This window comes from Clytia hemisphaerica, unplaced genomic scaffold, assembly GCF_902728285.1.
Source record: "Clytia hemisphaerica strain Z4C2 unplaced genomic scaffold, Clytia hemisphaerica genome assembly, whole genome shotgun sequence".
Taxonomy (NCBI): domain Eukaryota; kingdom Metazoa; phylum Cnidaria; class Hydrozoa; order Leptothecata; family Clytiidae; genus Clytia; species Clytia hemisphaerica.
The window spans coordinates 461,843-478,512 of record NW_027104591.1 but is presented as its reverse complement, the minus strand read 5'-3'; the positions used below and the strand labels follow the sequence as shown (position 1 = coordinate 478,512).

Sequence of the window (16,670 nt, the reverse complement as noted above, 5' to 3'; positions counted from 1 at the left end):
ATGACCCACATGGTTTCAATACAAACGCCAGAAAGTAAAACCGAGGTATGCCGCTTAAAACAAAGAAAGGGCTGTTTTCAATAATACGTCATTCTTAAGCTGGCGCAAAAAAATTTTAGACTTCACTTTTTCTTGCTTAAGAAAAGTTGAAGATTCATCATTTATGTCATCAAAATCTTTTTTCTTCCTGGGAGTTTGTGTCATGATGGAGAACGTCTATACCAGCTTTTGTGGCCATAGCTCTTCCATATCAAAAATAATCGAGGGTGGTAGATTTTACCCCCATTGGGGCTAATTATAAGATAATTTGTTTCTTTATGAAGAAAGGATACAGAGGAGAGCAAGGAGACGAAAAAAATTTTATAGTGTCGAGCAAATTCTTTAACGTAAACAACAACTAGATCCGTGGGAATAGTAGTCACCTCATCGATTTAGTAGGATCCTTTCGAAAATCCTACGCACATCAAGACTTTTTTCATACCTTGGGGATCCAGGATCTTTTTAATGCCAAGTTTCTCTTCAGCTAATGTAAACGCATGTGAAAGATTTTTCAAATTCGACTTGCCTGCCAAAGTGTCGTAGTCAAACAAATCTGGCCTGTGAATGAAAGGAATAAAGTTCAAAAGCAAAAATTAGATAATCAATTATCGAAAAGTTCGCATCGTTCTCACTGTAGGTACTAATTTTGAAACAAAAGATATGTTTGACTCAAGTATTCTACACAAATTAAATCCCACAATCTTGGCAGTGAATGGTTAATTTTTTTTGACATTTAGGAGTTTTTCACTTGAAGCCCATATTTTTCGATTCAGCTAAAGAGAACATGATAAAAAGACAGGAACGCTTCTCTTTCTTTATAAGTGGAAAACATTCTTCATTAATTACCGATGAGCGTGTATGAGTGCATTGAAAGCCAATCCATTTCTCCAGCTAGTCGTGAAATTCTTGATGTCTACTCCAGCATACCTTTAATTGAAAGAATTTGAAAGTCAGGTTTCACAAGAATTTTGAAAGTTTTTTATGAAAATCCTACAGGAAAACTCTACAAAAGAAAATTTTAACTTCACCTAACTAAAGGTGAAGAATGAATTTCTGAAAACCTGTTTCCCGTTCTAAGGGGCCGCTCACAATATCGATGTTTCACAAGACGTCAAAATGACATGAGGAGGAGGAGGGGGAGGCAGTGACTCTAAGTAAATCAATCAAAGCATCAATTTTCGGGGCTGATTGAATTCTAATTTTTCTAACAGTTAAGCCAGATCTTTTTTAGATTTTGTTAACTACTCTCGCTACGCATAGTTTTGTCGTCTATTTTTCATGGGTTTTACACAAAAAATTGGTGTTTTTATTGTGGGAAAAATCGATATGTGAGTGGCCCTCAATCACACAGAAATCAATTTTTTTGAACTTATACATTTTGCAGAAGTATTTTCAATCCAAATCAACTCTCTAATGTCAATTTTGATTATATTTGAAAAAAGCAAGAAATCTGGAGAAATAGGACTATTCAGAAATATAGTAATTATCTCTAAAAAATGAATAATCATAGGGATATGTAAAAAATCATTTAGCCAAAAAAATTGTTCATTTGACATTGCACTATGAGATAGGGACATGACAGCAAAGCTTTACTTGTTTTTCCAACAGATTGCGAGATATGTTGAAAATCTAATATACCATATCAGAAGGAATTATTTACAATAATTAGTAGTAACAGGGTATAATTTCAACACGGAAAAAATTGTTTTCCTTACTTGTTATCCAATTAAGAAAACAGATGGAATAGAAATGAAAAACATTGGGGTGAAGATTTATAACAATTAAAATAGTTTCGAAAAAATAAGGTCTTAAAAGCATGCTGAGCAATAGATTATAGATAAAACGAAAACGTGGGAAGAACTGAATAACATCTAAGAATTATTCACGCCAAGAAAGTACTATCTTGAAGAAGAAGCATAATGATTATACCCTTTCGTTTTGTTTTGACACCAGATAAGAAGTGAATCTTTTATTGATTTCCCTGGACCAGTCTAAAGAAGGAAATGTCACGATAGATTTCAATTTGCAAGAGATTCTTAAAGATTTGCGGAAAAGGAAGGTAAATTCAAATTACTCTGTGACCTACAAGAAGATTTGTTTTTTTTTTAGGTCTGATGGCAGAACCAATGTCGGAAAATGTTAAATTCACTAAAAAGCCTTCAATAGGGAAATGTTTATCATTTTATAAAACATCAGGATCTTAATTTATTGGTGTGCATGCCAGGAAGTGGTTTTGGTTGGTAAAATTTCTTGTTAATTTTGAGATGTAGACTTGTAGTGAGGTCTGTTAGCACAAAAATACTTCAGATGGTGATAAAAGCATGAAATTTGGCACATATGATCCTTAGAGGGTCTAAAACTGAATTTAAAGAGTAACACCAAATTTTGCCACCTGGCCACCTACCAGGTGACGTCATCTGGGCTTGTTGACCAAATTTGGTGTTTTATACATGAATCCTTGTCAAAATTTGAAGTTCTTTCTGATGCTTGGGTCTAAACGACATAGAAAGGCTTAAAACACCCCAAAGAAATTAGTCAGTTGTACACTGTGTTCCTGAAGGGGAGAACGCTGCGTTGATTTGCCTTGCAAATCTCAAAATCTAAGTTTTAGTGTTCTGTAGGATTTAAAGCTTGTAATATGATTTGAACATCAGAATCAGAAAAAGCAATGAATTTTGATATGAATTCATGTATAAAACATCAAATTTGGTCAATTTGTTCCAAAATCACGAGGTTTTTAAGTTTTGCCTGGAAAGGCTTGCGATGACGTCATCACAAAACTTTCAACCTTCATAGCTTTTGATAGGAAGATTTTCAAGGCATGTTTTATACCTCGATTTTCATCAACATTTCATGCTCTTTCTGCTGGAACCATTAAAAAAATAATTTTTTCCCAGCCACCTGATGACGTCATCTGGCAGGTGACCAGGTGGCAAAATTTGGTGTTACTGTTTAAAATTAAGTTTTAGACCCTCTAAGGATCGTCTGTGCCAAATTTCATGCTTTTATCACCATCTGAAGTATTCTTACGTTTTTATGTGCTAACAGACCTCACTATTGCAGAAAAAGCTAATTCTATTTGTAGAGGCTTGCATATCACTGATTTGTACTCACGTAGCAGCAAGAATAATTTTGGAGGTACCAAAAAGTAAGAGAATAGTATTACCTGGTCCTGTATATCTTTAATAGAGAATCTTAAAATGATGGTCCATATCAAACCGAGTATCAACTCTTCTTTTCCATCAACAATATCTTCTGGACCAATACTCTCTATCTTCACCTTCAAAAACGAACAAGATGATCAAAGAGATCTAATTAGTGAAAATAATTTGCTCCCAAGAAAGATTGTCCTACAAATAATCCAAAGATATCCACAATTTTGCAATTGAACTGAGAATTCAAATCAAGCATTCTATTGGTATTATTTTGACTTACTGATTTTTTGAGATATTGAATGACTCTTGAGACATTTTCTATCTTGTGTATCCTTTGCTTGCCTCGTACTAAAAATAAATAATTACATCAAAGATTTTAGTTGCTAATGCTATTTTAGGATTTAATGTGTTTTTCAGTGTGCTATTCGTTTTGGTTAGTTAAATTATGAAAAGCTCAACTGGAAAATAAAGCTTCTTTTTCAATATTTCTCCAAAAACAGCACAACTGAGGTATCTATCGCCAAAATACTGTCACACCTTTAATGTTTACAAAATATGAAGGGAAAGACAATGATGTGATACAAAATAGAAAAAACATACATGCATTTCCAATTTTATCTCCTGAGATTTCTTCCAATAGTTTGAACAAAAGCACACCATCTGCTAAATCTATAAAAATGTTTTCAGCTCCACTTCCAGATTTCTCAAGAAATGCATTCATCCATTTTGTGAATGTCTTTTGTTGTAATTTAATGCGTTCAGTTTTCAGCTCTGCTACTCGATCTCTTTGTGTATCTTCTCCAGACATGTCTACTGTGAAAAATATGTGAGAAATTACCTTAACTTAAGGGAACTATTTTTTGCGATCACTGACTACACTAACTCCTGCCAACTACAAGCATTTCTTGTTAAAATTATTTTCTGGATTTTTTTTCTTGCTGCGCTTCAAAGTTATTTTCCTATAGGATATCTAGCTTATCTAGCTTTCTTTGGAAGCAAATGTACAAAAACTTCGAGATTTGCTGTCTGTAAAGCAAGTTTTAAGGCAATCAATTATTTTTGCCCCCTATTTGGCAATACAGATTACATCTGAGGTATATGATATAACTCACTGCATACCAACATCATTAATAAAAAACAAAGGTATAAGGAAGTTTATGAATTGACATTAAACAGTTAAAGATTAAGTTTCAAAGCTTTTCCCATTCAGGAACTCTCTGGAGCCCTGCTTTTAAATTTTTGAATCTTTTTGAAAACAACTGTCCCCCTACGTCAAAATTAGTACAAAACTTACAGAATTAAATTACAGAATTTTGAGTGTGGGCCAAGTTTATTTTTGTTTTCAGTGGTTTCATTTTAGATTTATAGCTAACACCTTAGCAGCAGGCGTTTGTGCAAAAAAAAATGTCTGGGGCATTGGATATTAGAACTCATAGTCTGATTTAGGAGCTCTCACTAATCATCAGTGTAGCTGGAACTCTCCAGATCTTTGGTTAGAAAAAGCTATACCTGTTTTCTTTTTTCTTTACAGACACAGGGTGTCAACAAGTTAAATTTGCGCTATGAAATGATAAAACTAAGCAAGTGAATAATATTCAACATACCATTTGTATCTTTCAGAAAATAAACATTTACAAAATGAGATTATCTGTCACACCCCAATAATTAGCTCATTCTACCATCGGAGCAAATAAAGACAGAAACTTAGCAACCTCGTTGCAAGATTGCTGCCTCATTTTTTATTGCCTGTTGGAGAAAATAAAATAAAAAATTTATCTTTTACGCTCTAAAGCGTCAAGGGGGAAAAAGTGATTGATATTCTTCCAAGGAAGAGCACCAGAGAAAAAAACCATTGCAAAAATTGATCCTGTGAAGATGAAAAAAATTCAACAATGCCCTGAAACTCTAATTTCGATATTCATTAATATAAAGTATAAATTACAAAATCATTTGGTCACTGCAAATACGCAACTTTCAGGAGCTTTATTTTTTTCGGTTGTGCTTCATTTTAAAAATAAAAAAGATGCACAACGAATAGAATATCTCGCAAATTGATAAGCATAAAACTTACAAAATCCTTACTTTTCTATTCTTAGGTGACGCCACCATAGATCCTGACTTGACAGTAAGGACAATGTAGAACAATTTGACAATGCATAATTATTACAAACGGTTAAGAAAGTTTGGATTGGGTGATGCAAAAATTGTGCGAAAAACAAAGCGCTACAAAAACGCCCATTGAAAATTGAAATTAGGAATTTATTGAAATATTTCACTAATTACTGTAAGCATCAAACGTTGCCTGCGCTGAAAAATTTTACTATTGCTGATTTGTGAGTGATTTCTAGCGCATTTGCAGCATTCTAACTTTGTTTATCATTACATGCGCCATTTTGTGTCGAAAGTCACAGTGTTGAAATCATTGAAACCATACAAAACACGTGGTCATTTTGGCTGACTGGCTATCAAACAGTTTTCTTTGCCTCAGCTAACACCCGCCCTTTAACTGTCTAACAGACAGTTAGACCAACTCTTTTCTACGTCATTTTTTTGAAGCCTCTTCAGCTTCAGGAGAATGTGTTTTTCTATAAGGAATTTTATAACACTTCATGGCAGATGAAAAAGAGGATCAGAAAACGTAAGCTTCTACTACATTTTTCATTTTTGCATTTATGGGGAAGAATGAAATTTTCAGAAGATGCTTTTTACATATAGACCTTTCTTCAAAGAGGACGTCCTGTTGAATAATTATGTAGTCCAGCCATAAAAACAATGATAGAGCCATGCATAATTACTGTATCATGCATATTGTAATAATTATGCATGGTTTTATCATTGTTTTTCTGCAAAAATAAATGCAAAAATGAAAAATGTAGAAGCTTACGTTTTCTGATCCTCTTTTTCATCTGCCATGAAGTGTTATAAAATTCCTTATAGAAAAACACATTCTCCTGAAGCTGAAGAGGCTTCAAAAAAATGACGTAGAAAAGAGTTGGTAAAAAGTATGTCATTCTATCTTAACAATTTTGTAAACTACGCCACAACCACGGAGCGCTGACTTTTAATTTTATGACTTGTTCTCACTCGTTTGATTTCTGTAAAAAAATAAAGTAGTTATTGTGAGCTTTGAACATGCATTCGGAAGCACTACATAGAAATCGCAACTATTGCCTTAACGGGAAATATTTCGGGAAGGTGAAAATAACCCAAAAAGGGAACTGTTTCCAGATTGAAAATTTCATCACTTTTCTATATCCTGTTTTGGTCAAGAACTTTTCATTGTTCCCGAACGCACGGGAAGTTGAATTTTTGTAAACAAAGCAGATTTTTGTTTCCCGATTGAGAAGAAGTTTCCAAATAGGGAAGTTTTTAATTGGGAATGGGGAAAGTAGAATTAAGAAGCGATTACCCGGTGGATTTCTTAACTACCCGGTGAAATGTATTTATTTACCCTCTTTTACAATAGGAGGCAATCTAAAATATGTTCCGTTCGCGTCGCCCGACCGACTCACCTTCAAAACATAAATCCCGAGTCAGACAAGTCGGTAAAATGTCGGAAAAAGTTTTTGATAGCTAAGCACTTCTTTGAATCATCATTCGCTAAGAGTTTTTGTTTACTTAACCCACATTGAGTCCCGTTTGAGTTTTTTCATGTACCCTTATTGAAATTTTCAAGCCGAAATTCGGCGACGCGGTAGGGCCAATACCCCCGAGAGTCGAAAATAAGGTCCGCTTTTAAGGTTCACACATGCGCGCGCACATTTAATTTGGCAAATCAAAGATGGCGGCAAGAGATTTTGTTGATTGCCGACTTGATTCTTCGGGATTTATTAGATTTAAAAAACCCGACAAAATTTACTACCGACCGACCGACCGACTGGATTTGAAGATGTTTTATGACGCGAACAGAACATATTTTAGATAGTCGCCATAGGCATCAGTTATTTACCTTCCACGATCATTTCCGGAGTGCGCAGAGGTCACATTCCTGATTGGGAAACTGGTTAACTTCCTGATTCGGAAACTCTATCCATTTCGGGAAGTTTTTCACCTTCCCGTTCGGGAAGTATTTCCTGTTAAGGCAATAGTTGCCATTTCTATGTAGTGGTTACGACTGATGACTGACATGCTTAAAACCAGACGGTGTCAATCGAACGAATCGAACGCCGAATCAATTGAACACAATTGAATGCAATCGAATAATTGCAATTCGATTGTCGAACCAATCGAATCGCAATCAAATATTACCCAGGATTTGCTGTTCGATTGCCTCGATTACGTTCGATTGTATTCGATTACGTTCGATTGTATTCGGTTACGTTCGATTGTATTCGATTACGTTCGATTGATTCACTTATATTAGATTTTATTCGCTTCGGTACGGTACTTTAAGCACTCGGCCGCCCCCTAAAAAGCCCTAACGGAGTGATCCAATTTAATTTAATCAAACTCATCAAACATAAACACATAAACCTAATCGAACAAAATCGAAGATTATATGACAATCGAACATAGTTCAACTATCAATCGAACCAATCGAATATTACCCAGGAATCGGCCGTTCGATTGAGATTCGATTACGTTTGACAATCGAATCGCAATTATTCGATCGCATTCGATTACGTTCGATTGGTTCGATTGCGATTTTTGTTCGAAGTTGTTCGATTGACACCGTCTGGTTAAAACCGAGGTACTTCCACTAGCTAACTGTACCGTAGAGTCGTTTAATCTCGACATACGTCTTGCAATCTCGACACCGGATCTGTAAAATAATCAAAACAAACCTTGAATGAAATTCTTGGTATCATTCTTATCGAACAAGTTCATCCATCAAACTAGAAGTTCAGTAAACATTGCAATCCTTTCAATTAAAAAGAAAGCCAAATTATAAGCAGTTTTACACAACACACGAAACGCATGCAAACTTCCTCGTAACTTTCTCGTGTCCATCATTAAAATTTTACAACTTTATTACGCTTCAAGTCACGTGATAAAAATAATTCGCGCGCTTAGCCTGGTTTCCCCTTCCTTATATATAAAAACACACGCTCTTGGCGCTAACAGGTCGCACGCCGTGATGGCCAGTATGGCGGTCACATTAAATTCAAAAGGAAACCGGGTTCTTTTTATTATTTTCGGTTCACGGTAAAAATGTCTACTAAAAAATTCCTCGCGTGCAAAATGTTGTGTTGTTTTGATTTAGACATCTTCGTTGAAAGCATGCTAATTAGTTTTTTTAGCGATTACTACATCGTTAAAGTTTTCTTTTCAAATATAAGTATAAGTAATAACACTTCACATTTCGTGATAGAGAGAGAGTACATTTTAGTGATTGATTGATAACTTTGGTATGTATTTGTTTATGTTTGATTTTTTATTTCGAAGACCAGCCTACAGCTATGTCGAGATTGCAAGACGTATGTCGAGATTAAACGACTCTACGGTAACTATCTTGGTGACTGATCCAGTGCAATCATAACAAGCAAAAAATCACTATTTACTAATTTGCAGACCATCTAAACGATCTGAAAAGTTACATATTGATAACAAATAAAGTGAATTACCTTTTTTAGCTTTTCTCTTGACATTGTGAGCCAGAGCTTTCAAATCAACTGAGATTACCCCACAAAATGTAAACAAAACAAACAAAGTAATTTAGCACATGCCCGAAACCGATTTTATGTTCGAAAATAGCCCGAATCGGAATCGTAAAGAAATTTTGCAGCGTGTCACGCTAGCTCTACTCTACTTGAGTTCAAAGCCCGAAGGGCTAGAGTTCAATCTCTAACCTTTCTCAGGCAAGAAAAAGTGAACAGTGAACCTTAAAAAATGGGCCGCAAATTTTAATTTTACGACCCTTAGCGGGACTAATTTGACCAATTTTGACCAAATTTCGATCTTTCAGGGGGTAAAAAGTTGAAATTTTCCTATTTTTCCGACCCTTAGCGGGACTTTGGAAGTCCAAAAAAGGTACCCTTAAGGGCGGCACATACCGTACCCTCCATTTGCCTAAGTACCCCCCCCGGGACTTCTAGCCCTTCGGGCTTATACTTCATTGTTGTATACTGCCTGCGCACTACGCACACAGACAAGGGCTGCAAGGGTATGTGCGAGCCATCAGGGTCCGATTTTCACAACCTCCAAAGTCCCTCAAAAGGTACGAAATCATTAAAAATCAATTTAGTCTCTGAAAGGGTCATAAATTCTTGAAAATTGGATCAAAATTTGAAAATTTTGGCTGAAATTTAGAGGAAATAGGCTTCTCTAAAGGCCCGGGGAGGGGGGCACTCAAGGTAAATGACCTACCAGACGTTCGGCCCTTAAGGGTAGGTATTTCATAGTTCAGCTAGTGCACTGTAAGGGTAGGAAATTACAAAACTGCACTGAACTGCACTGTAAGGGTAGGAAATTGTGATAAAAGGCCAATTTTTTGGTAAAATTGGCACAAAATTGGTCAATTTTGGAGGAAAAATTCCACATTTTCTTGGAAAATTGCAAATATTTTGAGAGAAATTTTGAAAAAGTGCACTGTAAGGGTCCGATTTTAGAAGCCAAATTTTGGGCCGAACGTATGGTCGTTTTCAGATCGAGTGCCCCCCCGGGTCTAAAGGCTTGGCTTGGGGACACGATAGAAGTTTTATTCGCGTTGTTGCAATGCAACATGCTCCATCCCATCAACCTGAAACGCTTTCTCGTGTCTCTACCCCATTTTTCTTTCTACCAATAAAAGTGAAATCTCACTTTTGTCCCTGGGACAATAATGGAGCAAAATTGATTCGAATCATAATTTTGCTCCATCATTCCAGGGACAAAATCAGCGTGTCTTTTTGGTATTTCCCTCACTTTTTGTCCCATGAAGCAAAAAAAGAAACCATGGGACACGCACTTTTTTCTTGTGTTGGTGGGATAGAGTATGTTGCATTGCACCAACACGAAAAGAAGTTCTCATGTCCCCGAGCATTAAGGGTGGCAAAAACGGACAAAATTTTCCAAATTCAGTCTCTCTAAGGGTCGATTTTCGAACTTTAGCTCGGACATACCCGTCATCTCACAAACATGACATAGTACCCTCCCGCGGATCTGACAGGGCTGTTCCGCCAAAACCACGTTACTTTTTGCCTCGAATCAAAACAAAAGCAAATGGGTGCGTTTTTTTCTACTCCATCATCAATTTCTCTGAAACTTAACGAACCTATGATGACGGAATGTAAGAATTTTATCGCGGCGCTAGACAATGCTATCGTCTGTTAGAGGGTCAGTAAAAGCGGAGAAAATATATATGTGCAGTCAAGGCATGAGGGTGGTTTACGGGAAAAAAGTGGCTGTAAAGTTGGAACAAAGGCTCTGTAAACGCCTCCACCACTGCTTAGTCCGCCCTGCGCTAGCCACCGTTTTCAAATTTATCCCGTCTCCTAAACAATTTTCTTTTTTAGTGATCTTGTGCAGCGGCGCTTGAAACAATGGTTTTTGCCGCTCCTCAATCACTAAAATTGTACAGAAAAATTTAGTTAAATTTGAGTCATTTCCACCTCACAATACAATTTGGGAAGCTTGGAAAAGGGACCTTAAGGGCTGCATGTACAGTAGGTCGTTTACCTAGTATCCGTGTAATGAAAGATTTTGTCAAAAAATAATGCTACAAATTCATGTTGTGAAGAAAGCAAAGAAATAAATTTGGTTTGGTCATTTTACGCCACAAAATTCCAACATTTTGCGTCCGCAATCAAAGCAAGTCGAACTGTTAACGGTAAAAAAAGAAACATTGTTTTTATTGACTATGATGTCAACAAGGAAGCGTTTGGAGTAAAATTTGAACAAAAATCTTGAAATTTGTGGCTTGGAGAAATAAATTTGTTTGTATAACCTTCGCCTCACTGTAAGGGTCGATGAAACGAAAATATACTGTGAGGGTAGGAATTTCAAAAATCAAGGAATATTTTGAAACTATGTCTAAGTTATAGAGTTAAGATATTCGACAACACAAATTTCTCAACAATTTTCACCATTAAAAAGCTCCCTATAATGTCTACGCTATAGTTCTTTTCCGACCGATAAGCTAATGTGGGGGAATACAAAGATTTGAAAGATTCTAGAGGCAGATTTCATTCAGACTCAAATGGTATAGTTAATTGATAAAGCTATGTTAACAAGCGATGGGTCCCATAATTTTTATTAATATTAATTGGCTTTTATATCGTCCAATTTCAAAGTTGGGTAAATGTATCTTTTCCTTTGAAAAGAAGAATTTTTCTATAGAAAATGAAAAATCAGGGGTATAAATTACAAATTTCGTAAAAATATCTAGATAAAAAGAGGATAGCCACCTGCCTGAGCTTAGAGTAGTAAGTAGAGTTCGGAGTAAGAAAAAAAGTATCGTTTTGATTTCGGCAAAGTTTTTCTCAATATTATTTCTCAAGAAACCTCCCTACATAAATAATTTAACAGACTTTCAACATTACAAAGAAAGTAAAAGATCTATACTTTTTGAGATTTTCTTCGTTGTTGTTGAGAGTGGGAGAGGATGCCTTTCTTTGTGACACAATAGAACAAAGAATTTGACTTTAATCTCGAATCGAAAAACTATTGTTTTAAGTTTTCCAGGCAACATAAAAAGGAGTGATGTCAAAGAATTGTTTCATTTTCACAAATCTTCATGCTCTTTCGAATTATTATATCTACGGCGTAAAAACATATTCGAGGATATAATTTAAGACTTTATCTAAACTAATATCTTAACGAGAAGAGGCAGCTTGATCGTTGAAAAGAGAAAAACAAAAACAGGTATATACATCGTAAACATTTTGATATTTTTCTAGGTGAAGATGAAGACCTTCAGGACTTGATGGAGAACATCATTTTTCGATTTAGGGACAGGCTCACAAATTTCGAAATTTTACACCTTAGCCAGATGGGCCATATGTAAAGCCCTCCTGTAATACCCAGTTTAAATTTGAATTTGTCTTTTTTTCACTGAAATAGTACTTGTTTTTTATCTAAGTAGGAGTGGGCTGTAGGAAGGTATTTCTCCAACCACACCCACCCCCAATGAACTTAACACCTAGCTCGGTTGGGAATTATAACTTTTATCAAAAAAAGAAAAAGTGTGCTGGCTTCTTTTGTGAAATTTGCATTGTACTCACCCCCAAATAGCTGTCAGATTTAGATAAAATTTGTTTTTCGACCCAGTCGGCCAAACTGACTATCAATTTGTAGGAAAATAGGAACATTTTAACTTTTTGCACCTCAAAACATTGAAATTTGGTCAATTTAGTCCCAAGTAGGGTCATAAAATTCAAAAAGTTTTACTATTTTTCTCATTTTTAGTCCTGCTAAGGGTCTGAGGTTCGAAAGTCCCGCGTCAACCCGCAACTCTATAGACAGGAACCCGTCTGCGTATTTTTTTTTAATCTGATGAATACTTGACGGGTCGGAGCTGTGAGTCCAATTTTGGCCTCAAAAAAATTACAGTGGGAAATTCAAATTTAGCGCTGTCCTCACTTACTAAAATAAAAACCAAATTTCGGAACTTGCGCTTTCTTTAAGAAAGTGTGACCAGTGAAACAATAACAGAATTTGATTGGCTGTGTTTTCAACCGTTATTAGGATATGGGAAATTCAAACTGTCAGCCCATACCATGCTATATATTTCGCCATCAGTATGTAGAATAAGAAATCATAGCATGGATCTCCAGGCTAGCAACTCTAGTACCTCAAATATTAGAGAATTTATAGTTTAATACCCAGTAAATCACAGAACTTCTAAAATGTGTCTTGTACTTGTACGTAATAAAGACTAGAAGACCTTTGATTTAAGGTCATTGGCCTTCAAAAACAAAAATATTGCTTTCAAATCCTTTTCAAAGTTAGTTACTACGGTTGCTAGTCTAGTTACTACGCAGACCTTAAATATTCCATGTCCTTTTCTCTCTTCAAAACCGATCGCCCGCTCTTACTGAATGACTCCCTAAAAGAAAGAACAGGCTCTTAGCTTTCCAGTCTTGAACGAGCTTCTTATAGATAAGAATTGAGATAAGAAATTTTTTGAATACCTAATCTTACAGAAAGTGCAGACTCTCTTTAGGGAGATTAGAGGAATAAAATTTGCGAAGACAGCACAGCATAATATTCTTTCCTAAAATATTAGATAACAGAGTTCCATGAGCGAGGCCCCCCCAGCGCACCCAAATTTCACGCATTCACGCAAAAATGTTTCGCAATTCACGCATTCACGCAAGTTTTTCTCGAAATTCACGCAAACCCAATTTTTTGGGAAATCGGGAAAATTTTCGGAAAAAAATCGGGGAAAATGTCAAAAATAGAGGTCTTGCACATTTCACTAAGTTACGTAATTTACGTAATTTCCGCCATTATGGAGTAAAACGTTCGATTTGTATAAAAAAGTATGACAAGGCTGTACTCGAGATATTATTCGACCGGATCTGGTCATGCACTTGAGAAAGACTTAACTCAGTAGTAATTTTTCCCTGTAGACCTGACTATAAAACACCGTGTTTGATAGCGTCATAAGAAGCCCTCAAATAGAAAGCGCTACGTAATTTTTCAACTTTAATCACATGCTATCACGCAAAATATTTGATTCTTCTAACTTGTCACGATCGTTTGGAAAAGGTGAAGCTTCTGCAGTTAACGTATCACGATAGTAAGTGAAAGGATATGCGCCGCAGGCGAATTTTTGTACAAAAAATAGCTTAAACATTATCAAAAATAGATCAAACAAACTCGGGTATGACACCATGGTGCTTAGCTCAGGGTTTAAGCAGAGAGGAAATTTTTGTATTTTTGTCACTCTCGTTTAATTTCCTAACGTGGAGGGGCCGAAAACATAGTGACTAAGGAGGAGCAACCATGTTTTGCGCCGACAGGAGAAAATTTCTATTTTAACCCTCTGATGTGCTTAAATACGACTCCATTTCAGACTAATTTTGCCAAGAAATCAGGTTATCGAAAGTCTACATCATGGGTAAAAGTTTCTTTGAAATAAGTTTCTTTTTATTTGCAAAAACGTGGTGAAGTCATGGCCGCCTCCTTCCCCCAGTGACTCTAGCCCTGGCTGGCCATGACCCTGGCGCTGGATCACTCATCATTCATAAACATTGTTTTATCTTAAACAAACACTTTCAATGGGGCAAATTAGAGTTATTTAAGATTCGAGGGCCAATACATGTTTGGCCCGAGCGAAAAAATCTGGAAATTTAAGGTGTCTAGATTGCTAGAAAGCGCATCTAAATCATGAATCGTTTTATAAAATAGAGAATTTGAAAGTTGCTGATTTTTTTGTACACCTTCACCTGGCATCCCTTAAAATTTGGAATAGGTGCGCACCTTGGGGTTTTCTACAAACTGTGAAAAGGAAAAATTCACGCGTTCGCGCAAAAAACAGGGCAGATTCACGCATTCACGCAATAGAAATATGGATTTTCACGTTCACGCAAGTTTTTTCAATTCACGCATTCACGCAATTTTTTTTCGATTTTCACGCATTCACGCAACCAAAAAAGCCCATTCACGCATTCACGCAAACCGCTGGGGGGGCCCCATGAGCTGTAAAAGCTCAAAATTTAGATTTAAGTTAACCACAGACAAAACAATAAAACGGGGAAAAATGAAAAACCGAGTTGAAAGTGAGGTTTCGCTTCGAGTCATCTTTTGTTGACATATTTGGACTAAATACAGTGTCCGGGTAAAGGGAATGGTATTAGTAAAAGTAAAAACGCATCACAATTTATATTAATTGATATCGGATTTCTTTCGTTTTGATCTATTAAAAGATTCTAAATCCTTAACCAATCCAGTGAGATTCTATACATAAATTTGCTCCACTTTAACCAATTAAAATGAATGACCTTAGATATAGAACAAGAAGTGATATATTCGCGCTATCAAATAATGTCAAAATAATTTTCACTTTATTTTCAGGAGATGAATTTCTCAAATTGGAATGTGACACAATTCACCAACTGGACCCAACCAGAGCACGGCCACAATTTAACACATGAATTCTCCACCACTCTCGGGATTTTCTTCATTCTTCTTCCGATCATAGCAATCGTGTGCAATGTCGTACTGATCGGAACTGTGGTCACAAATCGTACGCTTCATAACAGCACAAATGCTTTTATTATCAGTTTAGCTGTATCAGACCTGCTGATTGCTATGTTTGTTATTCCACAAGATGCTCTATTTCTGTTGAAAGGTTACCATGTGGGAGGTCGTATAAGCTGTGGTTTCAAAGAAGCGTTATTCTTCCTCTCCCTCCCTGCATCTGTTCTAAACTTACTATTGCTCACGGTCGAAAGGTACACTAAGATTATCTCACCGTACAAACACCGCTTCGTTTTCTGTAAACGAAACACTGCAATCATGCTCACTCTTTTATGGCTTTACACTATTGGTGTAGCTCTCTACCCAATTTTAAATCCGTTAGTTGTGCATGGTTACCTCCCTATATTTGTTTTCAACGGAGTGTGCTGGCTACAGTTTTCATTAACATACGTGTTTTTTCAACTATGCGCTAACTTTATGGCACCAACGTTTATAACGTTAATTCTAAATGGTTTAATGTTAGCCGTGGCTCAAAAACATTCGAAAAGCATCAGCCAGTTATCTATATCACAAGGAAACAAACAAAGCTGTACGTCAGTATCTTGGGTACACATATTAAGGAACATGAAAGCAGCAAAAACAATCGCTTTACTTGTCGGTGTCTTCTTGACTTGTTGGTTGACGTTTCTAATCACGGCAATTATTAACGTACGTTGTAATGAATGTTTACGTAGAGAACTTACATGGGCTGCAAACGGTATCAATTATACAAGTTGTGCATTAAATCCGATTATATACGGGTTATTGAATAGACCTATTCGAAATGCTTTGCCGTTTAAGAAGACAAGGAAATTGAAACATTCAGTATCAGAAGCAACGAAATTGTTGAGGAATAAAATTCCAAAATGTGACATTTCTTCATCTTGGGTGTAAGACTTTGGTGTAAGAATTTATTAATTAATTTTGCAATGGTTTTCGTAGTTTTATTTCTTTTGTTTGTTCTGTCTCTATCTTTTGTCTCAAAGCGAGAAACGGGCGGATCCTTTTAACGTAAAACAACTAAGGACACATTGTCCTGAATCCTGCTACTAATTGATTCTCAAGCTGTTGAGAAAAATTCGAGACTAAGATTAGATTTTTTGACCAAAAAGGAAAAGCATTAAATATTCATTTTGGATTTGCTGTAGATCTTTTTCTCTTACCAAAATTTTGTAGCATAAGGAATAATATTTGAAAAAATAAAGTTTGTGAAAAGAAGAAAAACACTGTCTGATTCTTATTTCTTCTCTTCTTGATGACCACGGTAATCCAAATTTCAGGAAAATCTTTTTAATTTTTTTTTCAATATTATAAAACAATTTTTCTTTAGGTGATAAGGTTTTTACTATGCGTTATATAACGCGATTCGAACGA

At 35.9% G+C, this 16,670-nt stretch overlaps 2 protein-coding genes across 2 annotated transcripts in view; one reads left to right on the top strand and one right to left on the bottom strand.

Annotated features, from left to right (window-relative positions):
* Window positions 1–8,818, bottom strand: part of LOC136823685 (spectrin beta chain, erythrocytic-like) — a 44,010-nt gene extending 35,192 nt beyond the window's left edge. Inside the window, exons 1-7 of the mRNA XM_067079852.1 lie at window positions 8,759–8,818; window positions 3,795–4,004; window positions 3,475–3,542; window positions 3,206–3,319; window positions 1,969–2,030; window positions 886–966; window positions 482–597 (exon numbers count right to left, since the gene is read on the bottom strand). Coding sequence (XP_066935953.1) covers window positions 482–597; window positions 886–966; window positions 1,969–2,030; window positions 3,206–3,319; window positions 3,475–3,542; window positions 3,795–4,002 — 649 coding nt within the window. The 5' untranslated portion in view covers window positions 4,003–4,004; window positions 8,759–8,818. The remainder of the gene's footprint in view (window positions 1–481; window positions 598–885; window positions 967–1,968; window positions 2,031–3,205; window positions 3,320–3,474; window positions 3,543–3,794; window positions 4,005–8,758) is intronic.
* A 2,893-nt stretch (window positions 8,819–11,711) lies between these two features.
* Window positions 11,712–16,434, top strand: LOC136823711 (alpha-1A adrenergic receptor-like). The gene is made up of 2 exons (XM_067079887.1): window positions 11,712–11,975; window positions 15,132–16,434. The coding sequence occupies exon 2, from the start codon at window positions 15,135–15,137 to the stop codon at window positions 16,188–16,190; it is 1,056 nt and encodes a 351-aa protein (XP_066935988.1). The 5' UTR covers window positions 11,712–11,975; window positions 15,132–15,134; the 3' UTR covers window positions 16,191–16,434.
* The last annotated feature ends 236 nt before the right edge of the window (window positions 16,435–16,670 follow it).